Source organism: Vollenhovia emeryi, unplaced genomic scaffold (genome assembly GCF_000949405.1).
Source record: "Vollenhovia emeryi isolate VEMERY1.0 unplaced genomic scaffold, V.emery_V1.0 DF939127.1, whole genome shotgun sequence".
NCBI classification, from domain to species: Eukaryota; Metazoa; Arthropoda; class Insecta; order Hymenoptera; family Formicidae; genus Vollenhovia; species Vollenhovia emeryi.
The window spans coordinates 3008971-3018863 of record NW_011967239.1 but is presented as its reverse complement, the minus strand read 5'-3'; the positions used below and the strand labels follow the sequence as shown (position 1 = coordinate 3018863).

The 9893-nt window shown below is 36.6% G+C and overlaps 2 protein-coding genes across 2 annotated transcripts; one reads left to right on the top strand and one right to left on the bottom strand.

Annotated features, from left to right (window-relative positions):
* Positions 1 to 225: 225 nt before the first annotated feature.
* Positions 226 to 1773, top strand: LOC105568906. Its single transcript, XM_012024975.1, has 4 exons — positions 226 to 566; positions 784 to 870; positions 994 to 1084; positions 1271 to 1773. Exons 1-4 carry the CDS (start codon positions 503 to 505, stop codon positions 1593 to 1595), a joined length of 567 nt encoding a protein of 188 aa, XP_011880365.1. The 5' UTR covers positions 226 to 502; the 3' UTR covers positions 1596 to 1773.
* Positions 1774 to 1867: 94 nt separating this feature from the next.
* On the bottom strand, positions 1868 to 3268 carry LOC105568907 (probable U3 small nucleolar RNA-associated protein 11). Its single transcript, XM_012024976.1, has 2 exons — positions 2848 to 3268; positions 1868 to 2714 (listed from the first exon to the last, which is right to left on the bottom strand). Exon 2 carries the CDS (start codon positions 2698 to 2700, stop codon positions 1939 to 1941), a length of 762 nt encoding a protein of 253 aa, XP_011880366.1. The 5' UTR covers positions 2701 to 2714; positions 2848 to 3268; the 3' UTR covers positions 1868 to 1938.
* Positions 3269 to 9893: the final 6625 nt, after the last annotated feature.

The window sequence follows — 9893 nt, the reverse complement described above, 5'->3', positions numbered from 1 at the left end:
TTTCAAACGTGTAATTTTTAGGCGCATTCCTAGTAGCACAGTGCATTTGGCTAAACATCGGCTAAATATTGATCCAATATATGCTGATTATATTAGAAATGCATTAGCCGATATTGTCCAACGTAAAGCCAATGTTGGCCATGGAATAAATGTAAATATTTCACGATAATAATTATATAATATTAGATTTATATTGGAAGTGCACTGACCAATATTTAACAATGATATTGATACAATATTAGACCAATATTGCTAAATAAACATATTGACTAAATAAGAAAAGACATCCATCTTATGATATTGGACCGATATTGGGAATAGATTTTCATTATTTCCCAATGTTGCGCCATATATTGTGCTACTAGGGATGTGTGTTTGGTTTATTTTATTACATATTTAAAGTTAAAACTAACAGAGATAATATTTATTAGGTACCAGCGTATCAAGAGGATTCCTGATCTACAGAACGGTTTCGGCTAGTCGACAATCATGCAATTGTCCGATGTCTTTCTCCTGTTCTTGCTGCCAAAGCGTGATGATTCTTTATACTAGGAAACAGAAAGATCGTGAGTCTTCAAAAGTGATACTTAAAACAATGTATTGAGGCTAATATTCATAGTCGAACCTTATATTCAAGACCGTCTTGAATTTATCTAAAGATGCTGTATGTAACATCTCATTGGCTACGGAGTATCTAAGGATGATCTTAAGGCGGGCTTGAATATAAGATCTGACTATTTGAATACCGGACTAAGAATTGAACTATTGTATCTAATGTTACAGTATGCGTCAACTTCACGTATCAGAGGAACGGACTAAACATAGATCTCACGCTGAGTTCGGATACAATCAGCACCAGAACAGTCGCGAGTTAGTATTTTAAATGGCAATATACTATAATTAATATAATATTACACATAGAATATGTAAGTTATATATAATTTGAGAAAAACCATTTTTATGCATTCTTGCTTCCGTGAATTTATTTTACAGGTTTCAAGCCATTCCAATTTTGCGTGTACGTTCCCGGTTGTCTCTTCTCGACCGCGTGTGTCAATATTTTGGAGCTCAACCGATTTCCTAGGCATGTGTTAAAATAAATTATGTTAAAGTAGTTAGAAATCTGTAACTAATGAGAAGAAATTCAAATGTAGTAACATTTGAAGTATCAAATACGTGGATTTGCGATTCTTAAAATTATTTTCACATTGCTGAAGCTGCCCACAGATTGTTTTCAATTTGATCTGCAAGATATGATTTTTCAATATAGGTCGATTACGGCTTGCCTCCGCCTCGACATTTACGCCAAGAAACAACTCTGGCAGATCAGTTACGATTGCATAAGCGTATCAATAGAGTTGCCGATGATGTCGACTAACAACACGATGAGAATGACGGATGCGACGATCGAGGAAACATCCGCGGCAGAAAGCAGACTGTCGTCGACGACAGACTCAATGACACAAGTGGCAACGAGCGAGATGGCGATTGTGCAAACGTCGGAAAACGCAGGATCAAGCGGAAGGTCGGAAGAAGCGGAGGATATCACCGAGACGTTTGAAATAATTTCTGAAGAAATAATGCCGATCAAATGACGATTATTGCAGAAACGGCGAATACTGAAGTAATTAATTACAAATAACGACGTTGCTTCAATATTTTACGCTACTTATTTCATTATTATTAGATATTAATATGTAATATAAATTATGAAGAATTGATTTTATCGTTATTTAATAATGATTTTATTACTGAACAAAATTATTTGTTAACTATGGAATTTGTGGAAAAACGTGAAGTTTTATCAGCGACTTGTCGCAAATGTTAAAAGAATGCTAATTAAATGATGGTCGAAAACAATGAAATAATGTATATACATTTCATTCATAATATTACAAATAATTTATACACCTAATTATAAAAAATTCTGTAAGTAAATCATCGTTTCCTCTCAAACTTCCACTTATAAATGGGAGCGGCCTCCTTCGAGCCAGATTTCACTAGCTTCGGTTTCCTGGTTTTCTTGTCTTTCAGCGCTCTGCGCACCTCCAGCTTGTGCTGCACCACCGTCAGTTCGCGTTCCCTGTTGACCCTCTTCTCGAGCTCTTTGTAAGCCATGTGATTCTTCTGCTCGAGCTTGGCGATAGTTTTATTATCAAGTTCTGGCAGCTTCATAGTCTTGATCGCACTCAGCGTTGGCCGATTGGTGCGCCTGGACAGAAGCGCCGGATGGGTGTCCAATTTCTTGGCGAGGTCAAAGCTCTTCACCTCGGCAGCGCTGTCCAGGAAAAAGATATGCCGATTCGGCGTCTCGTTGGCTGCGTCAATCATGTGCAACTGACTCTGCAGCTTGTCTATTTTCTTCGCCTCGATGTTTCTCTTGTACGCTACGTATTTGAGGTCCTGGGTCTCCAACAGCTTGATCTGTTCAGGGGTGTGCTGGTCCTCCTTGTCCTTCTCCCGGTGAACGCCGTTGATCACTTTGGAGTTGATCATGTGAAAGTGGAACTCGTCCGGGTTCTTGTTCAGTGCGCGCTTCCTCAGAAGCTTGATCGTCGCCCGCTTCTCCTGGAAGTCCCTGGCCCTGGCGATGTAGTCTTTCTTCTTCTCCAGCAGCCCCAGGTGCTTGCGAGTCTCCGGCTGGTGACGCTCCCGGTGGGTCTTCTGGCTCGCCTTCGCGGCTTTCTTCCACGACGACATTTTAACGTTGCTCCCTGAGAAACGAGAGCGTCCGGAAGTTTATTGCACACGTTTTATTTAAAAAAGAAAAATGGGATAAATGAATAGATATAAATAAATTCGCTAGTGCAGAGAATATAAATATTTTGCTTAGGTTATACAGCTTACCCTTTTTGTATTTACGAAGGAAATCGCTGTCGCTCAGTCAAGAGTAACAAGAACTAATACTCTCCGTGACACATAACCTCACATTCAGTGATTACGACGCACGTGTACTACAGAGAGACGCAACAACATGTGACTGACGACGTCTTCTTCTTCCTCCGCCGGTTAAGGCCTTCCTAGGGATTTTTACATTTTACGGTATTTTACGGTAAAATACGTCATAAAACGTATAATACCTGTAAATAACCTAATCTAACTTAAGCCTCGTCTACATAAAAGTCCTAAAGTCGTAGTCTGAGATTTGACAAATTTCCATATTTGAAATAATATGACAATATGATAATCAGACAAGTTAGGTGTAATCAGGGTTGGGAAAGTTACTTTATAAAAGTATTTAGTTACAGTTACAATTTTTTGCCAATAATATAACTAGTTACAGTTACAAGTTACAAATTTTGAAAGGTTACAGTTACAGTTACTCAAAAAGCAATGAATCGTTACTTCGCAGTTACTTTCTTGCAATAAAAATAAAAATATTAAATCTGCATTTGAATTGTAAAGCGTTGATAGGCGTTTATGCGCAAATGCAAGGTCTAATGCACTCTGTGGAAGTTTAAAAAAAAAAAAAGTAATATAACTGAGTTAAGTTACAGTTACAGATGCAACTGTAACTGTAACTTCGTTACATGTAACGAGTTATTTCTCAACCCTGGGTTTAATTTACACACTTTCTGTCATTTGTATAATTTTTTATACATACTTATGTTAATTTTGTCATTAAATTAATTATACTATAATATATTTAATTTAATTTAATCTACTACATCTAATTTAATTTAATTTGTATTAAACGATTGTATTAAATTCCATTATTTGTATACAATTTGTGTTAAAAATAATATTTAAAACTAAGAAACATAAAATAACACATGTTAGTATTATAATGCAAAGTAAAATATCTTTGCAAAGTATTTTATAACAAATTATCTTGTTTGTTTTAATTTTAACGTACGTATAACCATTTGTATATGTTTCCCTGACATAAATTACAAAATATCTTGTAAAATATTCATTTTTTTTATCATGTTACCTTAATACTTTTTTGAACAGAATAATGATACAAATCAACTGGTGTAAAGAAAACAAACAATTTTGTAACAAGCAATTTAAAAAAAATTTTTTTTTGCTTGTTACAAAATTGTTTGTTTTCTTTACACCAGTTGATTTGTATCATTATTCTGTTCAAAAAAGTATTAAGGTATGTTCAGGATTGCGATACGATCCGGCATCACAGCGCGATCTATTGTCGCTCCGGCCCAAGAATTCGCGCCCGTTTAAATCTCGATGGCACGGCGCGGGCACGTGTTGAGCGTATGGCCGAGTTTTTGTGCCGGCATCTTATTCGGTGATCGCGTCGTACGATGTTGCTCGGCCAATTATCTTTCTGCCGCCTTTTCGCGCCCGCGAAATCGGTCGTTCCGCGTTCAGTCTCGTCTTACAACAGGTGACGTGAGCATCCCCGTGCGAGTCCGCCCTTTAAGCAAAAAGACTGTCTGCATCGCTTCCGCGTGTGCCCGCGCTCTTGTCTTGTCCGCGGACCTCGCGACCGGGATCTCTCTTCCAGAGTTTCAGCGCCGTTCTCGACGCTCTCGCCGTTTAGTGCTCAACACAGTTCGCGAACGGTTCCTCGACGCGCTCCACGTGCTCGCGCTCCGTTCCACCCGCTCATCCGCGTCTCCGGTAAACGCGGTTCCTTTCAAATTTGTGTGCGGTAAGTGTTTAATGACAAGGTGCGAGATATAGCTGCACGGGTACGGTAACGGCATAACATTTGGCGGTTCGCGCTCGCGAGAACCCCCTGCTCCGCGACAAGATTTCCGGCGAACAAGATTGTCCGACTCGGCTGGGCGTTAATGCAACGCTCGTCAAGATTTCCGCCGCGCCAACCAAGCAGGATTTACGGGTTCGGAAGATGTCCGACCGTTTGACCTCTGCCGCCTATTGCCCCGCAGTCGCCCGTGTGTGCAACTAAAGTCTCCTTCGTCCTTCGTTTTGAGAACAATAAAGTTACTGTGTTTTGAGAGTTCAAATCGGAGCGTTTCTCTTTGTGCGTCGTCCGTCACCCTACAGCAAGTGTTCGCACCTGCGCTACACGTGATTTCCACGCTCAGCGCTGAGCGGTTCCGGCGGTCTTCTGCGCGCGTGCCTGAACTGCGGATACCGCGCTTGTCGTGCATAAGGTAAGATGATAAAAAAATAAATATTTTACAAGATATTTTGTAATTTACGTCAAAATATTGGAACTTTCAAGCGTTTTGGAAAGCTCTCGAGGTTAGCTACAAGAATATGTAATAAAAAATAGGGGATGCCATTTAAAAAAATTGGTGTGACCTTTATGTGACCTTCAAATAATTCTTCAAGGTCAAACCAATGGTACCGTCTTATGGCCCCCTCGAAACCATACAACTTTTGTCTGAAACTTTTTTTGATTTGATGTGCAGTTCTCGAAATTTTTCGTTGTCTCAAGATAAAAAACTCACCCTGTATAATATCAAAAATATAAATAATTTAATATCAATTGCCGAAAAATGTGTAACAGAAAAATGGATTTGCTCTATATGTTATTTAGTTGTGCAATCAGATTTTCTTTGTTAGTTTTTATGCTTACTAATATGAATTATTTGTTATGAATCAATATATGATTACAATATTATAATTATTTTCTTAGAATTGTAATAAATAATATTTTAATAAAAATGATTACTTAACTTAAGTTGATGCTTAATTTAATTAATTAAGATAATATAAAAATATTTTGATTTCTATTTAAGAGACAAGTTGGAGCGGTTAAGTAACAAAATTTATTCTATTAAAGTATTCTAACAATTTTAAGATGTTTGTATTTCTTTATTGCATTTAATTATGAAACGATAAATTATATTATATAAATTTTTCCTTTACAATATACGTTAAAATAAATTATTAATGCAAAAAACAGTGAGAGAGTTGTTAGAGAGTATATTCTATTAATATATAGAACGCGAGTCCATACGAAAAAATTAATTTCTTCTGATATACAATGAAAGAAAGAAGGAATATACTTAATTTTCCATTTCTGACGACTAATTCGATATGGCCGTAGTGAGGAAACGAGAGTCTCAAGAGCGTTTAAGGCTTCTCAGTGACGGATGTTTGTAATATTTATGGCGTACACGAATTGTAACTTATTTCCTAAATAATTTTTATTATAAAATAATAACTTTGCAATCCTTACAGTTTAAAATGGCACCAAACAATGAGAAGGTGAAGAGAAAAGACGTACTCCTGAATATGGCGCAGAAATTAGAACTAATCGAGAAGTTGGAACAAGGCTTCTCAGTGACGGATGTTTGTATTATTTATGGCGTACACGAATTGTAAGTTATTTCCTAAATAATTTTTATTATAAAATAATAACTTTGCAATCCTTACAGTTTAAAATGGTACCAAACAATGAGAAGGTGAAGAGAAAAGACGTACTCCTGAATGTGGCGCAGAAATTAGAACTAATCGAGAAGTTGGAACAAGGCTTCTCAGTGACGGATGTTTGTAATATTTATGGCGTACACGGCTGCGGCGTTTTAAAAAGAGACATGGCATTATGATTTCTTCGAGCAAGAAACCCTGTAGCGAACCTTCAGAGCTAGAAAAGAAAGACAGTAACGAAGACCAACTTATTCCAAAAGAATCTATAAAAGTTGAGAATTTGTCTTCACCGTCATTTTTACCTGCAACTGCTTCTACACGTCACAACATTTCTAAATTAAATGTTTCTACAATAAGGAATAAAAAATATTGGAGAAACGCAAATTTAGATAAAGCTCTGTATAAGTGGTATAATTGTTAAAAGATCCAGTGGTATTAACCACTGGATCTTTGTTGATTATACCACTTATACAGAGCTTTATCCAAATTTGCGTTCGTCCAATGTATTTTATTTCTTGTTGTAGAAGCATTTAATTTAGGACTCGTGTGACGCGTCGAAGTACTTGCCGATGAAAATGATGATGAATTCTCAACATTTATTTCGTCTGGAATAATTTCGTCTTTGGTATTATTGGTCTTTTTTGGCTCTGAAGGTTTATTACAAAGTTTCTTGTTGCTTGAAAGAATAGTAATGCCATGTTTATCTTTAAAACGCCGCAGCCAATGATACGTGTCCGTGATACTAAAGTCCCATACGTGTTACAAGAGCATTGTATTCCGATTTCAACTGGTGATGTAGATAAATGTACATTTATGCACATTTATGTACAACATCACCAGTTGAAATCGAAGTACAATGCTCTTGTAACACGTATGGGAATCAGTATCACGGATACGTATCATTAGCTGCATGCGGTGTTTTAAAGATATGCCATGGCATTACTATTCTTTTGAGCAACAAGAAACTTTGTAATAACCTTCAGAGCCAAAAAAGAAAAACAGTACCGAAGACAAAGTTATTCCAGAAGAATAGTTAGAGGTGGATCGCCAGTAATACTGGTCCTTCTCAAGTGTCACCAATTAAATGTGACAGCAAGTAATACTTTTAATTGGTGACACTTAAGAAGGACCAGTATTACTGGTCGAAACGTCGTGAATTAATTAAAATATGTACATTTTGCCAGTTACCGGCGATATAATCCATTATTGTTGTTTAATCCAGAAAAACTATAAATGTTGAGAAGTTGCTTTTTTCGTCATTTTCACCTCCAACTACTTCTACACCTGTAAAAAATTTCGTAAAGGTTTCTGCAAAGGTTGCGAATTTCTTTTCGTAACAATTTTAATATTTATAATGATATAATAACGGAAACAATGTTATGAATGCGAGTCTAGCGCTGTTATTATATATATAATATATATTATAAATATATTGATGTAATTTAATAATTTTATATTGTTTAGTCCTGTGTGTATCATACGTGAAGCATTTTTGTATTCAACGCATTAAGAAAACATAAAAGTAGCATTTTATCTATATATACTATGTTTATGGGTAGAGAGAGAAGCTTACGGCAATCAACCCGCCGCTCATAATGACTCATCGTGGCTTGATTCATTGCATAAATAATTCGTAGTTAACAGTTAAGGGCGAGTTTCACAAACGACGGTTAACTGCTAACCGAAGGTTAATTGATTCTCTGTCTGTTATTTAGACAATAAGATAGAAAGAGATAGGGAGTTGAACTCTGGTTAACAGTTGACCGACGTTTGTGAAACTGGCCCCAAGTGATGTCATTACGAGTTTTAATAGGATGATATACAGGGTGATTCAATTAAATGTTGACACACCCATTATTTCCCGAACTAAAGATGTTAAAACGCTGTTCACCGATTGCGAGAGAAATAATATACAATTATTTATTCAGACGTAACAAACGTTATATCTTTGACTCAAGTGATTCACTCTGTAAATATGTTGAGTCACCTGCGTACTTTATTTGCAAATACGAAATTTGGGTGATATTAAAGAAAAAACCTCGATGTATCATGATAAAAAATAATAAATCAATATACTTTGGTGAGAAATACATTGAATTTATTAAATTGAATTTTGATGAGAAATATTTAAATTGTGCATTTCTCTCTTACAAATATATAAATGAATATAATCTTCGTTAGAATTTTACAATAAAAATTATTCACATTTTTCTCGTGTTTGACAAGATCAGTTTTCTTTATTAACGACGTTCTCACGTTGTACATAAATAAAATGAGGCGATATAGCGAGATAATTATAAGAAAGAAATAAACAAAGAAAATATTTATCCTGAAGCTTTAGAGTCTGCTGCGACCATGTTAAAAATCGTCAGAGGCGAAAAATAACGCACCGCGAATTCTTGTCCCTCATTTCTAAATAAAAAGATATTTGGATAAAAGAAAACTTTGGTTCGTTTGCCGCAATTATAAATTTGAGAACTATTTTTTCTCTTGACAGATAATAGCTCCATTAATCCGTGACACGAAACTCAATCATATTTTGCAAGTGTATGTGTCACCAACTGAGCTGAGCATCAACTTTACTGCTGTTTATTAATACAAGAATTTTCTCAACGTGCGATTATCTCGTCTCTGACGTCACGATTTCCAACTTGACCGCGTGGACCCAGAAATAGAAATAAAGGGTGTCCCTTTATAAAAAAAAATAAAAACCTATAATTTAAGATAACATGGTTAGGTTCGGGGATTGAACTTCGGATTTGGTTTATGGCTGACTGGTACGCAAAAACCATCGGCAGTTCTCATCTCGGGCATGGGTGTTATGGTGGCAGATCTCGCAAGTCTCGACGAGTTCAGCAAAAACCTACAAACATACACCAATGTGAATAAAAGGTATCGTTTTACTTTCGAATTGACAAGTACTCGAATTATGCAGAGTAATGGAGGAAAGTCCCCCTATTATGACATAGACTTTTAATACAAGATAGCGGAGTTTCTGCTAAATTAATAGGCATCATCTGTTGGTTTTACCATGAAATTATCGCCATTGGGGTGAAAACTATTTAGTGGAAAAAGTGATCGTTAGATCATGTAATCGTTGCGAAAAAAGATTTGTGATTGAATTTGGACGTTAACAATCTGCTATCTCATGATAGAGGACTTTCCTCTACTAACACGTAGCGGTAAACGTTTCTCAAAACTTATACATATTATTGAATAGCATTTAATATTATATGTTAACGTAAAGACGAATGTCACAAGGAGAGATCCGCTTTTATCTCCCGCTAGCCTGGTATTTCCCCGACGCCGAGTCGCGTGAGGGACGCAGATAAATCAGTTCCGCGATTCCACGGTGCTGTTCAAAACTATCGCACGTTACTTTGAGCTCGATGCACAGGTATGGCGATACCGGAATCCGACGGCATCTGCTCCGTAGTCACGCGGACGGATCGCGGAGATCCTCTTCGCACCATCAACGGTATCTTCTTTTGCTTCTTCAACGTGGCCTTTAACATATTGTACTTCTGCAGCAACGTTTTCATGTTTTGAATCTGCATCCAATACCGACCCTTCAATATTTCGTA